The 19,477-nt window shown below is 39.1% G+C and overlaps 1 protein-coding gene across 4 annotated transcripts in view; it reads left to right on the top strand.

Moving 5' to 3' along the window:
• Dnai4 (dynein axonemal intermediate chain 4) overlaps positions 1-19,477 on the top strand; it is a 67,492-nt gene that overhangs the window by 34,434 nt on the left and 13,581 nt on the right. For 2 of the 4 annotated variants that reach the window (XM_076564611.1, XM_016005697.3), the window contains 5 exons: positions 2,569-2,763; positions 8,274-8,500; positions 15,185-15,271; positions 16,825-16,976; positions 19,193-19,350. In XM_076564611.1, the coding sequence (XP_076420726.1) occupies positions 2,569-2,763; positions 8,274-8,500; positions 15,185-15,271; positions 16,825-16,976; positions 19,193-19,350 (819 nt within the window). The remainder of the gene's footprint in view (positions 1-2,568; positions 2,764-8,273; positions 8,501-15,184; positions 15,272-16,824; positions 16,977-19,192; positions 19,351-19,477) is intronic. The other 2 variants (XM_076564612.1, XM_076564610.1) reach the window with 1 other exon arrangement.

Genomic DNA, 19,477 nt, shown 5'->3' with positions numbered 1-19,477 from the left:
CCAACATCTACATACAAAAGAAAGCATTTAATTGGGCTTACGGTTTCAGAAGGTTAGAGTCCATGATGGCAGAGCAAAGTGAGTGTAGTAGGAACAGCTGAGAGTTCACATCTTGATCCACAAGCAGATGGCAGAGAGAACACTCTGATGATGTCACTATTCTTTTGAAACCTCCAAGCCCACCCCCACTGACAAACCTCCCCAACAAGGCCACAATTCATAATCCTTCCCAAACAATTCCACCAACTGGAGATCAAGTATTCAAACATATAAACTCATGGGGACTGTTCTCATTCAAATCATCACAACGTAGATATAAAGATAGTGATAGGATTTATTTGATTGGCTCACAGCGTGTGGTCCATTAATAGCTGTCTCATACTGGAAAGACAAACTGCATTAGCCATTCAGTCTATGAGGCTGGATGTCCCAACAGTCCTAATCTGGTGCTGGACATCTGGAGGATTCCTGCTGATCTTTAGTTTTCACTGGAGTCACAAAGAAGTTGGTTCTAATGTCATACAGGACTGTCACAGCAACAGAGTAGATGAGCATGCTAGCAAGAATGAGAGCAAGCAGGCCAAGACAGCAGTTTCCTTTTTTACATCCTTTGATCTGGGCTGCCACTAGAAGGTGCTGCTCACATCTAGGGTTGGTCTTCCTGCCTCAGATAATCTGACTGAGAAACTCACAGGAATGCCTAGTGGTTTATATTTTAGGTGACTCCAGATTCAGTCAATTTCACAACCAAGATTAGCCACTACAGTCCCCCAAGTCGATACACATTCCCACAAACCTGTGAATATTGCAATGGAGGAAAGAATTTTTTTCAGACATGATTACAGATTTATCTTCAAATTGGAAAGGTTATCCATCATAATCTGGCTGCCCAATCTAAACACATACTACTGAAAGGGCCAGAACCTTAGACAGCTGTCAATTGAGAGCAGGTACAATGACAGAAGAAGGTCTGAGAGACAGAATGTTGCTGACCTTGAAGATTGAGTAGATCTTCTTTCTTTCTTTCTTTTCTTTTTCTTTCTTTCTTTTTTTTCCCCAGAGCTGAAGGCCGAACCCAGGGCCTTGCGCTTGCTAGGCAAGCACTCTAACACTGAGCTAAATTCCTAACCCCAAAGAAGTCTTTTGTTTTGCTTTGTTTTGTTTTTTCGAGACAGGGTTTCTCTGTTTAGCTTTGCATCTTTCCTAGATCTCGCTCTGTAGACTAGGCTGGCCTCGAACTCACAAAGATCTGCCTGCCTCTGCCTCCTGAGTGCTGGGATTAAAGGCATGTGCCACCACTGCCCGGCTTCATGAGCAGAGCAGATCTTTATGGTAACTCTTAAAAAGGTAGAGAAGCCAGGAAGACAAATTCTTCAGAGCCTCTAAAACACAACATGGTCTCATCAATTTGTTTTTAGTTCAATGACACAACATCCTCTAACAAAAAGAACTTTTAAGATAATCACATTGCATTATTTAAGCCACGTGTTTGGTTTTTTTTTTTATAGCAGCCACAAAACTAATAATTAGTACAGTAGTCTCTCTCACACACACATACACAAAAATCATGAAGTCAGGCCTTTGTTTGAAGATTGATAATTATTTTATTTCAATGTGAACAGTAAAGTACAGAGAATTACAGCTGCAATTTGAATGTGGCCCCCAAAGTTCATCTGCTGAAAGTTTAATCTAGAAATTTGTATGTTCATGTTATCTGCACATGAGCTTTGGGGAAGATATTATAGTTAGATGGCATTGTGGAGATGGGGCCCCCACTTCAGATTGCTGCTTTTATAAGAAAATGCTTCTAAGCTCTCATACTCTACATTTCTGGCCATGTGATGCTTTCCATCATGAAGTGGACAGCCAGAAGGCCCTCATTAACTGCAGCTTCTTGGCTTTGATCTTTCAAGCCTTTGGAAATGTAAGAAACACACTCCTTGTCTTTATAAATAACCTAATATGTAGTGATTTTTTTGGTGCATGTTCATAAATGTTCACTGATATGAATGTGCATGTTCAGGAGTACACATATACATGAGCATGCACGTGTGTAGAAGTTAGAGGGTAACCTCTGCTGTCATTCCTCCTCAGACACTGTCCACCTTGTTTCTTGTGACAAAGTCTCTCACTAGGCCCTAGGGCTTGACCACTAGACTAGACTGTCCGGCCAGTGAGTCCCAGGAATTCACTTGTCTCTGTCTCTCCAGTGCTGGGATTCCAACTATTGCACCCCGCTTTTCACATAGGACCTGGGGGTTGAACTCAGGTCTGCATGTTTGCACAACAAGAGTTTTATCAACTGAGCCATCTCTCCAGTTCTTTAAGCTGTAGTTTTCTGATAAATTACCAGAAAACGGACCGACATGTATGCATTGTCCACAGGGAGTTATATGTTTGCATTGCACTTTCTTTGTGTGTGAAAGATTCAATAAATTACTACTGAAGGTGTTGGAAATGGAAAGAAGACAGAAATTATAAAATATAACTCTAAAAATATCTTTAAAATGCATGAACCACCGACTACTACTTGGGTCTTTTGTAAGTGAGTTGTATTTGTATTTACAGATAGTGAAACAAGCTCCCTAATGGATATAGAAACTGTAATTCTGGCCAAAGTTCACGAAGATGAAGAAGACCATTCAGAGGCAATACTAAAATCTGAGAAGCTTCAGCAAGACTTATTTTTCATGGAAAGGGTTTTGATGGAAAATGTATTTCAGCCGAAGCTTGCATCCTACCGTCAACTCCCTGTTTTAAAAGGTACCTTAAAAAAGTAATTATGCTTAGACAAATGCGAATAATTAAAAAAATTAATTGTGCTATTTCATATTTGTAAATGTAATTTCCACACTAGTTATCACTCATTAAAGAATGTGTTTCTGTAATTTTAACCACTTGTTAACTACCTATCAAGCATATGAGTAGCACTGGAGTCCAGACTAGGGAATCCACAGAAGGGCTGTCCCTCAAATTTAAAACTTCAAAAGCATTTTTGTCCTGATTTTCTCCTGTTCCCGCATCAAATGAGGCACTTGTTTTTATAGTGGTTTTTGTGTTTGGTCTCCCTGTGCACCGCCATTAACTCTCACGTTCCAACGGTTTCAGCACTGCTCCCTAATATTAGTGACAGGGACATTCACCCCGTTCTCACCTCTGCACATCCCCTCCGATATGTTCACAGAATATTGTACTTTAGCTATTTACAAACTTATTTTCAGTGTTAAGACTTTCTGGGGCTGGAACCCAGGTCCTTGTATACTTCTAGGCCCCTGAGTGATTTTTTTGTTTGTTTGTTTCTTTTTTTTTTTTAAAGGAGATTAATTCAGCCTTTAAGCACTGTACTGAAGTGAAATTTATGAAGGTTAATTCTTGCCACTAGCTGACCCTATCTTGTAGGTTTATCCTAAACCCCTCATGGCCATTCAGTGCTCTAGATGTTCAGACCCTTCCCATAGCTTAGGGTCAGCTTCATCAGAGTGTATCATTGCAGATATCTGTAGTCCGGCCAGAGGCTGTCATTGTGGTGTTTGGAGGTGATTGGGAACTCAGAGAACGTTGACGTTTGTCTGGCCGCCCATTGCTTTCCCTTCACTGTCTTTTCCTGTTGTAGTCCCACTTTTCATGAACTCATCCTGATCCTCTAAACAAAGTTAATCTCCTATGTGGTTACATCAACAATTAGATTACAAAGTAACATGTGTGGCAAATGGTTATAGGCTTTTTGCCTGGAGAAAGCCAGGATACTATTTTAGAACTATGATCCTCTTTCATGTAAGGTTGCTATTTTAAAATGTTTTTCATAGATACTGTTCCATTCTATATCTAAAGAGTTGTATACTTGCAATTTAAAGTTCTGTAAATATTGATATTTGCAAAGCTGAACAGATAGTATATTACTTGTTTACTAATTAAATTAATGGAACAAATACTTTAATGGGTAAGATTTATAGAAAGTGGCATGTTTATATTTAAACTGTGTTTTTAACATACGTGGAAAAGTAAGAAAGTTAACATAACTAATACCCTGGTCAACATGGAGACTATTCCCATAAACTATCAAGATGGTCTTGTGCTGGTTGCATGTAAACATTACCCACCCACCCCTACCCCCCAGGCAGCAGTTGACTTGATCTGTAACCACAAGTTAACTTTCCCAGTTGTGGTATTTCATGTAAGTGCATTCACATGATAAATACTGTTTTTTGAGCCAGTGAGATGACTCAGCAGGTAAAGGCACTTGCCACCTAACCTGAGTTTGATTCCCCAGAACACAGGGTAGAGAAAACTGACTCTTGTACGCCATCTCTCTACCATACACATGTGCATGAACACACATACATACACATGAAAGTGCACGTGCACACACACACACTCATTGATGTAATAATAAAAAGTTAAAATAAACTTGAGTTTTGTTCTTTCACTCACCATTCCTGATGTTAAGATTCAGCTAGATTGGTGTATGTATAAATAGTTAATTTCTTTCTCAGTGAAGTGCTCCAGCATATGAAAATAACAGTTTGTTTACTCATCAGTTCGTGGATCTGCATCGTGTTCCCTTTGAGTTTCCAACTGAGTCTTTTGGCAAATGTAGTTCAGTTTCTTTTATGAAAATACCTAGCACTGGGTCATTGGGTAGATGTGTGTCTAGCTTCATTTTAGGAACCATGAAATAGTTTCTCAAAGAATTATACTGTATTACATTTCCATAACCAGTATATAAGAATAAAGGAAACACATGGGAAAGTAACTGATAAGGAAAGAGGTCAAGGTCTTTAATAACCAGGAAACCCAGAACATTCAGGATACCACTGAAGGAGCAGAACAAAGTTGAAGGATCAAGACTTTACAACTTAATATTAAGCTATAGAAGGTAAGATAGTGCAGTGTTGGTGAGAAGGCAAACAGGTGAATTAACAATTGAGAGATCTCAGAAACAGAGCTATCTAAATAGTCAACTGATGTTTGGCAAAAGACAATACAACAGAAATAAAGGCAGTCTTTACAGCACATGAAGTTAACAAAAAGCAAATCTAGCCACAGTCTTTAGAATCCATAAGAAAAGAGCTGATATAGATTATAGACTCCAATATAAAACACAAAATTCCTAGAAAATAACATAGGCAAAACGATAACCTTGAGTGTTAAATATTGTTTAAAGTAAAACTCCCCAAACGCAAGAGATACCACAGAGAGAATAAAAAGACCAGTCACCGGAGGAAATGTTCACAGAAGACAGAGCTGATAGACAACTGCTAGGTAAATATATACAAATATGTCCAAAGACTTACCATCATGAACACATGCTGGGCATTGTGCACATACCTATCATCCCAGCACTCACCAGATGTAGTCAAGAGGATCAGGAGTTCAAGACTAGGCTGGGCTACATGATAGCCAGTCTAAAACAACAGCAACCAACCACCAACACCCCGTACTTATGACTTAACACGAGAAGAAGCTTGATGTGGTGCACATCCATCCCAGCACTCTACAGACTGAGTCAGGAGCATGAAGAATTCAAAGTCTGGGTCTGGAGAGATAGCTGTGCAGGTAATAGCACTGGCTGCTTTTTCAAAGTACCCGGCTTTGATTCGATTCACAGCACCCACATTATAGCTCCCAATGGTCTGTAACTCCAATCCCACCAAACCTTATGCATTCTTCTGGCTTCCAACAGCACCGAGCACACATGGGGTGCCCACACATACATGCAGGCAAAACACCCATAAACATTAAAATAGAATAAATAAAAACAAACTTAAACAGAAATAAAAAAAAACAAACAAAAAAAGAGTTTAAAGTCTGCCTGATCTACATAGCAAAGTTTTGTCTCAAAATCAGTAAAAGGTACGAAGAGAAATCTCACCAAGGACGATATCCAGATGGGAAACCATATCATTGGGGAGTTACAGATTAAAACAACTGTGAGGTTAGTAAAACAATATGCCTGTTAGAATGGCCAGATCCCAAACACATGGCAATACCAAATGCTGGTGAAGATGAGGGACAAGAGCTCATTGGTGACTGGGGGGAATGCACACTGGTATGTCTGGTCTGGAAGACAACTTGACACTTATAAAACTAAGAGCAGTCTTACTGTACAGTATCAAGTGCATCTTGGTAGGTACTCAGATGAGCAGAAAATGTATACCCACACTTGTTGTTAGTTGCTATTGCTCTTTGGCTCTTTGGGGGCCTGCCACCCAGCTTCCAAATAAATTACATGAGGCTTATTCTTTCTCATGTATGGTTGGCCTTAGCTTGGCTTGTTTCTATTCAGCTTTTCTTAAATTGTCCCATCTACTTTTTACCTCTGAGCTTTTACCTTTTTATATTTCTGTATATCTTTTATTTACTTCTTACTTCTGTATCTGTCTGTGTGGCGGAGTGGCTGACCCCTTCTATTCTCGCTTCTTCACCTCTCTTCCCAGATTTCTCCTCCTATTTATTTTCTGTCTGCCAGCTCCGCCTATCCTTTCTCCTGACTTGCTATTGGCTGTTCAGCTTTTTATTAGACCAATCAGGTGTTTTAGACAGCCAAAGTAACATGGCTTCACAGAGTTAAACAAATGCAACATAAAAGAATGCAACAATCTTTGCATCATTAAACAAATATTCCACAGCATAAAGGAATGTAACACATCTTAAATTAAAATTCCCCAACACACATTCATCAAAAGGCCCTCTATACAGTATTTATGGGAACCTTTTTTATAATTCCTCAAGTTTGAAAGCAAGCAAAATTTTCATTATTCAGTAAATGGATAGACTGAGGTACAGACATTGTTTCATGCTGAGTCATCAGGTTCTGGGTAGACATGGAGGGAAGACTACATGCATGTTACTTTGTGAACAAATTCAGCCTGAAAATGGCACAAGCTGTGATTCCAACCATAAAACATCCTCAGAGGGCTGGAGAGATGGCTCAGAGGTTAATAGCACTTGACTGCTCTTCCAGAGGCCCTGAGTTCAATTCCCAGCAACCACATGGTGGCTCACAACCATCTGTAAAGAGATCTGGTGCCCTCTTCTGGCCTGCTGTCATATATGCTGTATACATAATAAATAAATAAATCTAAAAAATGTTTATAAAAAAAAATCCTCAGAAAGGCAAAACTATGTTGAGAATGGGAAGAGCAGTGGTTGCCAGAGGTGAGGGTACATCGATAAAATACAAGATACAAAACCTGAACCTAATTTTTCAGACAATGAGACTGTTGTGAACAGTACTGTAATGGGTAATACATGCCAATCACATTTCTCAAAACCCATAGACTGTACTACATGGGAATAAATTCTCATGTAAATTTTGGATGATAGTGACAGCAAACCATCCACATTTATTTTCAGTGGTTCTACAGCCCTACAATTACAATTTAGAGCCCTCCAACAAGAGATTGTGTTGGTTTCATGGATGTTGATTGGACCCTGTAAGTAAAATGCAAATAATTTGTAAGATACTTTGATATCAGAAGATAAGAATTAAATGTGGAGGGAAAAAAACCTAGAAGACTCCTGTCTCAGTTAAAGATATTCTCATTCTCTCTCTCTCTCTCTCTCTCTCTCTCTCTCTCTCTCTCTCTCTCTCATCTCTCTTCATGTGTGTGTGTGTGTGTGTGTGTGTGTGTGTGTGTGTGTGTGTGTTATGTGTAGGCAGTACATGCATGTGAGTGTGTGGCTACCTATGCCCATGTACATGTAAAGAGGCCAGAATAACCTAACATCTGGTATTTCCCTCTGCTGTTTTCTGCCTTATTGCCTTGAGACTGAACCAGAAGTTCCTTTGTATTTGGCGAGGCTGGCCAGCCAGTGAGCTTTTGGGATCTTCATGTCTCTGCCTTACAATACTAGGGTTATGCACATGTGTAGCCATACTCAGCTTTTCTTGTGTTCTGGAGACTTAAACTTAGGTGCTTATGTTTGCAGAACAAGCACTCTTACCTACTAAGCCATCTCCCCAGCCTCAAGTTGTATACTTTTCTAAGGTAAAGTTGTTGGCTCCTTCCCAACAAAAACAGGCATGAAGCTTGTTTTACATTTTCCAGTAGCAGCATTTGGATGTGCTACTCTGGCCCATTTTCTGAGTGACCAGAAAGTCTGCTGTCAGAAGTCTTCAGTAGGTCTGGGTTACCATTCAGGTACCCTGTCAGTTTGACTGTGTGTTCCAGTAGATCTAGAGGTATTGTAAGTGTCAGTAACAGATAGAGATGCTATTCAGATTCTTTGGGGGTAGAGAGCAATGATATCTCTGTTTGATTTAACTTTAGAACGTGAACGGGAAGAGCCTGAAGAAGTTTTGGAAGAAGAAGTACATGAAGAAACAGAGGATGAGATTAAGAGGGAGGACGCAGAAGAAATGGAAATGGAACTAGAACTAGAGATAACCACAGAGCAGTCAACAATCCCAGCCAATTTGGAACGGCTCTGGTCTTTTACCTGTGACTTAACTAAAGGCCTTAATGTGAGCAGCCTTGCCTGGAATAAAGCCAATCCAGTAAGTCACCAAATGCTCTAACAATTGCATCCTAGCGTTTAAAGGACAATTCTTTTGTAAATTTTCATTTATTATTTTGTGTGTATGTGTATGGTGTGTGTGTGTGTGTGTGTGTGTGTGTGTGTGTGTGTGTGTGTGTGTGTGTGATATGTGTACAGGTTAGCTGGCCAGTGAATTTCCAGATGATTCTCCTGTCTCCACCTCTGGAATTACAACGGTGAGCCATCATATCTGTCTTTTGTGGGTTTGGGACCCTGAACTCAGGTCATCAGGCATGTGCAGCAAATGCTTCTACTCACTGAGTTGTCTTACTGGCCCTCACTGTCAAATTCTAAAATGAAGGGGTTTTGTTTGTTTCTTTGTTTTTATTCAGACATGGGCAAAGGATTTTTTAAATTTTTATTTTATTTAATTAACATTTTTTTCTTTTATTTTACCCATGGACCACAGTTTCCACTCCCTCCTCTCCTCTGGCTCCCTCCCTGAACTCCCATCTGCCCCTGTTGTTGGTATTTTACTCTTTGGGGGGGGGTCTGCCAACCAGCTCCCAAATTCTTACTTATAAATGTCCGTCCTTAGCTTGGCTTGTTTCTTGCCACTTTTCCTTAACTTAAATGATCCCATCTACCTTTTGCCTCTGGGCTTTTCCCATTGTCTTTCATCTGTAAATCTTACTCTTGCTCCATGGCTTGCTGTGTAGCTGGGTGGTTGGCCCCTAGAGTCCTCCTTCTCTGGCTACTTCCTTGATCATTTAACTCCCAGATTTCTCCTTCTATATATTCTCTGTCTGCCAGCCCCACCTATCCTTTCTCCTGCCTCACTATTGGCCGTTCAGTTCTTTATTAGACCATCAGGTGTTTTAGACAGGCATAATAACACACTTTCACAGAGTTAAGCAAATGCAAAATAAACAAAAGTAACATACCTTAAAATAATATTCTACAACATTCCCCCCTGTTTTAAAGGTTTTAACTTTAACATAATAAGACTGTACACAGTAAGAACAATTATCAAGTAAAGATTATATTCACAAGGTAATGAATTCCAGTTCATTTATGTCTGACAAATTAAAATACTCCATTATCTATCCTATCTTAGTGAATCTAAAGTTTTCTACCTAATTTACTCTCTGTCATAACTAAGGAAAACTATAACTCTAATTATTTAGTCTTTAACTCCATCAAAGACCCCTGAAGGAATTAATATTACCTAAGTAAGAACAGAGACAACTGCCTGGACAGTCATCCAAAGTTCCTCTGCAATGTTGGGGCATCCATCTTCAGCCTACAGGCCCAAAATACCTGGCAAACTTTTCAGTGAAGCAGGAAATTTGAAGGACTATCCTACCTGGTTTTGGCAAAGTTCAGTGGTCATTTTCCTGTGGGTCTGGCATGTCCAGTCTGCATAGCACACTGTCAGCAGTCAAAAGCAAGAGCAGTTTCTTTGCCTAGTGGCTAACTTTGCCACAATGAAAGCAAACTCTGTAAGGAGTTTCTTCAGTGCCCATCATCTTCTCTGAAGTAAATTTGTGCTGCCAGGAGCAGATGTGTCTCATTGTCATGAAAAGCTTTAAGTTAACAAAACATTTTAAATGCCATATTCAGTAGATCTTTGAAAGATTTGAAGACCATCTATCTATATAAAATATATGTCTATATGATCTGGAAAGCATACCTAAGATATCTACAAATTTGATTGTTATAAATGACTAACCACTAACCTATGTTTCCTGATTATCCTATAATAGTTTATAATAAGAGCTTTCAAAAACTAGAATTTTACCTTACATTTTTAAATACACTGCATTAGGTACAATACCTTAAACAAGAGTAAAAACATATATACAATATGTTGTAACAAAAATAACCTTAAATTTTTATCAATATATAAAAATATCTTAAACAAGAGTAGAAACATATATACAGTATAACAAAAATAACTTTAAATTTGTATCAATATTCTATATTCCCCTAGATGATAACAAACATCCATAACCCACCAACTAACCAAAAACCTCCCACATGTAACCAAAAACCTCTTTGGAATGTAGACATCGTGTTCTCCAAAGAGCTTCCTCCTTTCTGTGGACATAGTATCATTAGGGTTCCAGAGAGAAAATCTGAGATAATGACCAAGTCCTAGGAAGACCAGCAGTAGCCTTTGCTAATAGATATAACCTGTCATGTTTCAGGAGTTCTCACCTGATAAAACTTGATCCATATTAACCCTGAAGGAATCCATAGCCTCTCATCTCCTGTGGGTACAAAACTCCAAAGCATTTTTGCTTTCCATTTGAAAAATACATTTTTTTTTTTTACTTTTTTAAAGTTAAGGCATTCTTAGGTATGAAGACTGGTTTATTTAATCAGTTCCTCTTTCAATCTCATGTTTCTTAGCAGCTGTTGTTTGCTTATTACCTTTCAAAAAATTCAAAATCAGCACAATAACATACAGGATACAGACTCCCTGTTTGTTTCCCACCTCTACGTGGCTTATTCCCTTTTCTTGTATATTACTTTATTTCTCTCTTTAAAGACTTTATTTTTAAACTATTCATTTTTTTCCCCTGTGAATATACCTTTTTCTTTCCTTAAGCCTCCACATATTGTTAAACACACTGTAACCTATTTAGAGGTTTTTCCATCTGGACCTCGTTTATTGCATATCTTCAGCCTTTTTTGACCCTGTGAGCAAACTTTTAAACTGCTAACCAACACCTGGATCCTCTGCATGCGGCTCTCAACTCGGCTTCTTGGGTCATGAAGGCCAAGTGTGAAACTAGCGGCCCAGTGGGAGGTTTGTCTGACCAGGAACTGCATTCAGCCTCCCTAGAGCTCTAGAATGCTGATGCTTGCACTGTGACAGGCATTTTTTCTTAGTTTTTTTGTTCATTCCTACTTAACATACTAGCTGTTCAAGGGCTTCCCAGCAGACAGAAATTGTTAAAGGAGCCATATCCTCTTTTTTTTTTTTTTTTTTTTTTTTTTAACTTTTTCAGGCACTATGGAAATGCAAGTGCCATGTTGGTACACCAAAATGTTCTTGGTTATTTATTTTTGCTCTTTTGGGGGTCCACCGCCTAGCTCCCAAATAAATCACACACAGAGGCTTATTTTTAAATATAAATACCTGACCTTAGCTTTGCTTGTTTCTAGCCAACTTCTCTTAACTTTAAATTATCCCATCTATCTTTGGCCTTGGGGCTTTTATCTTTCTCTATTCCTGTATACCTTTTCTTTCCTTCTTACTCCGTGTCTGGCTGTGTGGCTGTGTGGCTGTGTGGCTGTGTGGCTGTGTGGCTGTGTGGCTGGCCCCTGGAGTCCTCTTCCTTCTCAGACTACTTCCTTGGTCTCTTTCCTCCCAGATTTTTCCTTCTATATATTCTCTTTGCCTTGAGCCCCGCCTATCCTTTCTCCTGCCTTGCTATTGGCCATTCAGATCTTTATTAGACCATCAGGCGTTTTAGACAGGCACAGTAACACAGCTTCACAGAGTTAAATGCAAAATAAACAAAAGTAACACATCTTAAAATAATATCCTATAACATACCTCCCTCCCCATCCACTCCTCATCTCCATTCAGAAAGGGGCAGACCTTCCCTGGGCTTGAACACAGCATGGCACATCAAGTCGAGGCAGGGCTGAGCTCCTCCCCCTGCATCAAGGCTGGGGGAGGTAATCCAGCATGGGGAACAGGTTCCCAAAAACCAGCTAAGTGCCAGGGCAGGTCCTAATCTTAATGCTAGGAGCCTTTTGAACAGACCAAGCTACACTGTTGCTATTTGTTTTCTGCTCTTTTGTGGGGCCCTTCACTCAGCTCACAAATAAATCACACATGGAGGCTTATTCTTACTTATAAACATCCAGCCTTGGCTTGGCTTGTTTCTTGCCATTTTTCCTTAACTTAAAATTTCCCCATCTATATTCTGCCTTTGAGATTTTCCTGTTCTCTTACTTCTGTAAATCTTACTCTTACTCCTTGGCTTGCTGTGTAGCTGGGTGACTGGCCCCTGGAGTCCTCCTCCTTCTCTGGCTACTCTTATTTATTTATTTATTTATTTATTTATTTATTTATTTATTTATTTATTTATTTATTTATTTATTTTTGCCTCCTAGATTTCTCCTATATATTCTCTCTACCTGCCATCTCTGTCTATTCTTTCTCCTGCCTTGCTATTGGCCATTCAATTCTTTATGAGACCATCAGGTGTTTTAGATAGGCAAAGAATCACAGCTTCATAGAGTTAAACAAATGCAAAATAAACAAAAGTAACACATCTTAAAATAATATTCCCCAGTACTACACAATTGTCACACACATGCAAAGGGCCTAGGTCATTCCCATGCAGGCTCCCCAAGTGTTGGTCCAGAGTCCATGTGCTCCCCAGAGCTCATGTCAGCTGTCTCTGTGGGTTTCCCCATCATGACCTTGACCCCCCCTCTTCCCTTTCTTCAGGAGGACTCCCGGAGCTGGGCTGTGGATCTCTGCATCTGCTTCCATCAGATACTGGATAAAGGCTCCCTGATGATAGTTAGGGTATTCACCAATCTGATTATAGGAGAAGGCCAGTTCAGGCTCCCTCTCCACTATTGTTAGGAGTCTTAGCTGGGGTCATCCTTGTGGATTCTTGAGAGTTTCCCTGGCACCAGGTTTCTCCCTAACCCTGAAATGCCCCCCCCCAACAAGATGTCTCTTTCATTACTCTCCCCTTCTGTCCTACCCCAACCCACTCCCTCAAGTTCTTATCCCCCTACCCCCACCCAAGTTTATCCAGGAGATTTCTTCTATTTCCCCTTCCCAGGGAAATCCAAGCATCCCTCTTTGGGCCCTCCTCATTACCTCTCCTCTCTGGTGCTGTGGATTGTAGGTTAGTTATACTTTACTTTAGTCCTAATATCCACTTATGAGTGAGTACATACCATAATTGTCTTTCTGGGTCTGGTTTATGCCACTCAGGATGATTTTGTTCTAGTTGCATCCATTTGCCTGCAGATTTCATGAGGTTATTATTATTATTATTATTATTATTATTATTATTATTATTTTTACAGCTGAGTAATACTCCATTGTGTAGATGTACCACATTTTCCTTATCCATTTTTCAGTTGAGGGGCAACTAGGTTGTCTTCAGGTTCTGGCTATTAGGAATAATGCTGTTATGAACATAGGTGAGCAAGTGTCTGTAACATGAATCTTAAAAGATCTTACTAATAAACTCAAACCCAGAGCCAGATATTGGGGTGAATGCTGAAAGATCAGAGAAACAGAACCAGCCACAGCTAACCTCACCTCACCAGTACCTCTGCTGATCTTGTTTTCTCAAACTGGAAGCCTCTGTGTTCTCATCCGAATGGGTCTCAGCTGAACTGCTGCTCAGAAGCCTAAAAGCTTAACCGACTCTAGTTCCTGGTCCTCATACCTTATATATCTTTCTGCTTCCTGCTATCAGGAAGGGATTAAAGGCATGTAAAACATTTGTGGAATTCCTCAGGAATACTATTATTAATATTATTAAATGCATAGACAGCACTTCATATGTACCAGGAACTGTTTTAAGGTTTTTTTTAAATTATTTTTATTCTTTTAAATTATATGTGTATATGTTTGTGTCCTAGGAAGCCAAAAGCAAACTGACCCCTGGAGCTGGAGTTGGAGGTGCTTGTGAGCACAGTGTAGGGCCTGAGAACTGAACTCAAGTCCTCTGGAAGAGCACTACGTGCTCAAAAATGCTGATCCATCTCTGTAGTCTCATGCTAATATACCTGTATGAGTTAGATCTTCCACTATGTTAATAGGAAACTAGAGGCACAAAGACAATAAATAATTGCTCTAACCTCACCCAAACAGGAAATGAAGCAGCCAGAATTCAAACGCAGACATCTGGCAGGAGAGTTCCCAAAGTTATTTGAGGCCGATAAGTTTGGTTCTAAATCTGTGGGTCACCACCCCAAAGACCATTGGAAAACACATATTTACATTACAATTCCTAATGTTAGGAAAATTACAGTTAGGAAGTAGCAACAAAAATAATTTTATGGCTGGAGGGGTCACTATAACTTGAGGAACTGTATTAAAGGGTCACAGCATTAGGAAGGTGGAGAACCACTGAGCTAGGGACTGGTTTATTTCATTTATTTATTTATTTATTTATTTATTTATTTATTTATTTATTTATTTATTTATTTATTTATTTTATTTGTTTGGTTTTGGTTTTTTGAGACAGGGTTTCTCTGTGTAGTTTTGGTGCCTGTTCTAGATCTCGCTCTGTAGACCAGGCTGGCCTCGAACTCACAGAGATCCGCCTGCCTCTGCCTCCAGAGTACTGGGATTAAAGGCGTGCACCACTACTGCCTGGCTGGTCTATTTGTTTTTAAAGGGAGATGTTTTGAGTAGCAAAGCTGATGTTCTCTTGGGTTTTATACAATGTTTCTAAAGATATTCCCCTAACTAGCAATTACATATATCATTTCAGGAGTGACTGTATCTTTGGAATAGATACTTAGTGTAGTTTGAACTCAGAGCCTTGTACATACTAAGCAAGCACTCTACCACTGAGCTGCAGCCCCAGTCCCAGCCCCAGCCCTCTGTTTTACCAGTATTTTTTTAATAGTTCATTAGTAGGTATCTTTATGCATTTGCTACTATTTCCTGCCATCCTTTGAAGTGCCTTTTTCTGGTTTTCAGGACCTTTTGGCTGTTGGCTATGGGAACTTTGGATTCAAAGAGCAAAAAAGAGGAATGGCTTGCTGCTGGTCAATAAAGAACCCCATGGTAACCCACACAGGAATAAGAATATTTTTATCTCATTAAATGTTGACAGGGTTTTTCACACTGTGTACTTGTGTGTGGTAATTCAGTAAAGTCCAGACTATTTTATCAGTGAAAACTTTCTACTTTCTTATGTGTGTTCATCACATGTGCAAGTGTGTATGCACTTGTGTGTGAATGTGTGAGTGTGTGTGTGTGTGTGTGTGTGTGTATGTGTGTGTGTGTGTGTGTAGGTCAGAGTACACAGCCCTAGAAATACCTCAGTACCATATACCTTCTGTTTTTGAGTCAGGGTTTCTCACTGATCTCATCAAGTAGATGAGACAGGCTGGCCAGCTATCCTGAGAGCCCCTTGCCTCTGCCTACCAACACTGGAATTAAAAACACATGCCACTGGAGCCCAGCTTCTCTATGGCTTCCAGGACTCAAATTTAGGTCTTCATACTTGAAAAGGCAAGGACTTTACCAATGGAGCCATCTCCCTGGTCCTCACTGTTTTCTTTAGTTTAAATTCATAATAATTAAAATTTGTTCTTATCTTTCATGGGGTGACAGGAAATCACTTATGACTTCACACAATACATTTCAAGCATCTTTTATTCACTGTGTTGTCACAGCTAAGTATAAAGCAGTCTGTAAATGAAGACCCTTGAAAACACAAGTAATCAAGGGAATCAGTAATGGGAATAGAGCACTCTGTTCAGCTAATAGAAAAAGAATTAGTAATCTGAAAAACAATCATAATTTTTCAGAAAAATATATCAAGTCTCAGAATCAAGCCAGTGGGTAATCCTATCAATCAATCTAGATCTCTAGCTACCCAGATTTCTAGCTTAATAGTGGTATGGATTTTACAAGGAGAAAGAATAAGAAAGGCAATAGGCTTTTAACTAAATAGCCCTGCTCATCTATTGCTGTATGGCTTTACATTTAATGTAGCTCAGGAGTAAATGTGAAGCTGAAAACATGGAGGGTAGAAGAGCATGTGAGGTGGTTAAAGTTACTGTGATAGCCACAGTCCATCAGGATGCTGGGTTAACACACAAAGGAATAAACTATTGTAAAGGTAGGGGGACGGGCAGAGTTCGCCATCAGTAGCTCATCTCCCTTTCCACATAGGGATTAGGCTGGATTTAGTCCAGCCACAACAGAGTTGTGAAAAGAAGTAGCTTAGAAAGTTTGGGAGGAGTTTCTCAATTTGCTTTGTAGAAATGATGAAACAATCCAGGTTTCTAAAGCAAATGGCAGAAGACGCATGATCTGTTTGTAGCTCACTATGTGTTTCTATCAGGAGGGAAGTATGTGCTGGTCACGCTCACCCCTGCTAGAGTGCAGAAGTCCGTTGAGGACTAAGGCTTTCTAGTAAGTCAAGGAAGTGACTATTTGAAGATTTGTTTTCATACCTGCTAGAAGCTATGAACAGGAATAACTGAAGGCAGACTAACTTCTCACGTTCCCACGAGCACAAGACAACCTCATCATACACTGCCATCATATGCTGCCTTACTGTGATCTGTAAAAATTCTTAAAATGTAATAGAACATTTCCCCCCACAGTGGCCAGAGCGTATTTATCACAGTTCACATGGAGTTACTTCTGTGGATTTTTCGATCGGCGCACCTAATCTGCTAGCAGTAGGCTACCACAATGGTACCATTGCCATTTATAATGTGCGGAGCAGCAATAACACTCCAGTTCTGGACAGTAGGTGAGAATCCACCAACTAGATGAGCAAACATGCAATGCATGCTTTTTGTTTTTCTCCAGGAACATTTATAAGACTGAATGTTTTTACTTTTAAATGAAAACTTAAACTCTTGATTCTGTTCTTACTGAGAATATAATACCATCGATTTCAAAATGTTTAATGCTTCTTCATGTTGTCTCCAGCTGGAGTATTTCATACTCATTACCTCTTTCATACTCTTCTCTGCCTACCTTACCAACAAACTTATCTTTACTTAGTGGTTTATGGAGAAGCTTAAACTATTGCTTTGATATCATCTTCTCTAAGAAACTTCATTCTATTCTTATGTACACCATGCACCTCAATCTTTTTTTTCAACTTCTTTTTTTTTGCAATGATTTTAATATTTTGTAATGCATTTATTTACACAGCATGCAGTTAGATTGGAATAACATAATCTCAAAATGTTTATTGCAATTGCTGTGTTCATAAACAATTTCTATCTATTGTCATAATTAATAGAGATTTTTATAAGAGAGCAAAAATTCTAACATTCTAACTATATATGTATATATATATATATATATCTCCACAGTTTTTCTTTATTTTATTTTATTTTATTTATTTTTTATTTTATAATTTAATTTAATTTTACATATCAGCCACAGATTCCTTTGTTCTCCCCGTCCCACACACACCCTTTCCCCCTCACCCCCCCTCCGAGCCCACCCCCCATTCCCATCCCCTCCATGGCAAAGACTCCCCTGAGGATTGAGTTCAACTTGGTAGATTCAATCCAGACAGGTCCAGTCCCCTCCTCCCAGGCTGAGCCTAGTGTCCCTATATAAGCCCCAGGTTCCAAACAGCCAGCACATGCACTGAGGACAGGTCCGGGTCCCACTGCCTGAATGCCTCCCAAACAGATCTTAATGCTTGTCGAACTACACAGGCTGTTGGTTGGTGAGTAGACAGACGGGCAGATCTTTCTGAGCTCCTGTGTGATCTCAGTGAGAGCAAGGGGGAGGCTTTTTTCTGTATTCTCATTATGTCATAAAATATTTAGCATGTAACAGCAGTACATGTTCGAGAAAGAATGTATGAGTGAATGAGTAAGTTATAAGGAGGATACAGGCAGGTAAAAAGAAAAGATAGTTAAATAAGTTAGATGATTGTTATTTGTTTTTTAGACCAGATTTTAGAGTGGCTAAGATGTGGTGGTGTATTTTTAGCAGTGTTAGAATAAGCTTAGTTGAGCCTGGGTAGAGTCATTAAAGCAGAAATTCTTAATACTGAGGTTATTTGCATAGATTTACCAGCATGGGCCCTGGTGCTTGTTTCTAGGAAAAGGGCCCATATTTTTTAACCAAACATTCAAAGCTATCCTTCAACTATAAGTACAAAACTATTTATTGTGTTGGAAAGTTTATATAAAATAATCGAGAGAATCAGTAATAGGAATAGAACATTCAGTTTGTCAAATAGAAAATGTCAGTAATCTGAGAGGTATTTTTAAATTTTTTAAAAAAGCTAATTTGCAGAAGCATGCCAGTGGGTCATCCTAAAAGTATGGGGAGAAGAATGAAATGTAGCAGGGATTGTTTATGAATAACAGTCCAAAGACTAATTGATTTGAACAATGGAAAAGAAACTATAAAAATAAAGTTACTTATTCAACATATCTAAAGAGTGGATATGTAACTCAAGTTCCTTTTTGTATTCCTTTTTAGAAAAAAAAAGCAATAGAATTATAGGTCAGTAAAAATTTCCTTTTTTTAGAAAAAAGAAATACCATATTAAATATTAAAGTAAAATGGTTAACTATTCAGGAATATGGTCATTGAGTACACAAACAAATAAAGAAATAACTAAATAAATAAATGTTTTTTTTAAAAAAGAAGCCAGTGAGGTGGCTGAGCAGTTAAAGGCACTTTCCACAGAACATGATGACCTGTGATGTATTTCATCCCTGCATTTCCATATGAAAGAGAGAATGTCTCTAGAACTATTGTTGGACCCCTGTCCCATCCCCACACAAGTGCCCTGGGATACATGCAACACCCCCCAGCCCCACCCCAGGCACACAGAATAAATACAAATGCAAAAAAAAATCGAAGTATCAATTGTGTCATTACATGAGTAAAAATATGATCATTTAGTGAATTGTTCTTATCAGTTATACTCTAAGGTCTCCCAGATTTATTTAAATAATTTTCATTTGGCATTTTTGTCTGTTTCAGTGAGTCACCTCTAAAACATTTGGGACCTGTTTGGCAAGTGCAGTGGATAGAGCAAGACAGAGGAAATACGGGGGACGACAAAAGAGAAATCTTGGTGTCTATATCAGCTGACGGAAGGATCGCCAAGTGGATTATTCGCAAAGGACTGGATTGTCATGGTAAAAACCAGGGGAAAACCCATTTTAGCAGACATTAAACTAAAGATTCTGGACCAGAAACATTTCTGTGTAAAAGCTGACCGATTTTGGCTTGGTCCGTAGGTGAAAAATCTGGAGTTGGTCATTG

Source organism: Peromyscus maniculatus, chromosome 2 (genome assembly GCF_049852395.1).
Source record: "Peromyscus maniculatus bairdii isolate BWxNUB_F1_BW_parent chromosome 2, HU_Pman_BW_mat_3.1, whole genome shotgun sequence".
In the NCBI taxonomy this organism is placed as follows: domain Eukaryota; kingdom Metazoa; phylum Chordata; class Mammalia; order Rodentia; family Cricetidae; genus Peromyscus; species Peromyscus maniculatus.
Note: the sequence above shows the minus strand (reverse complement) of the source record. Positions and strands in the feature narration are given on the sequence as shown.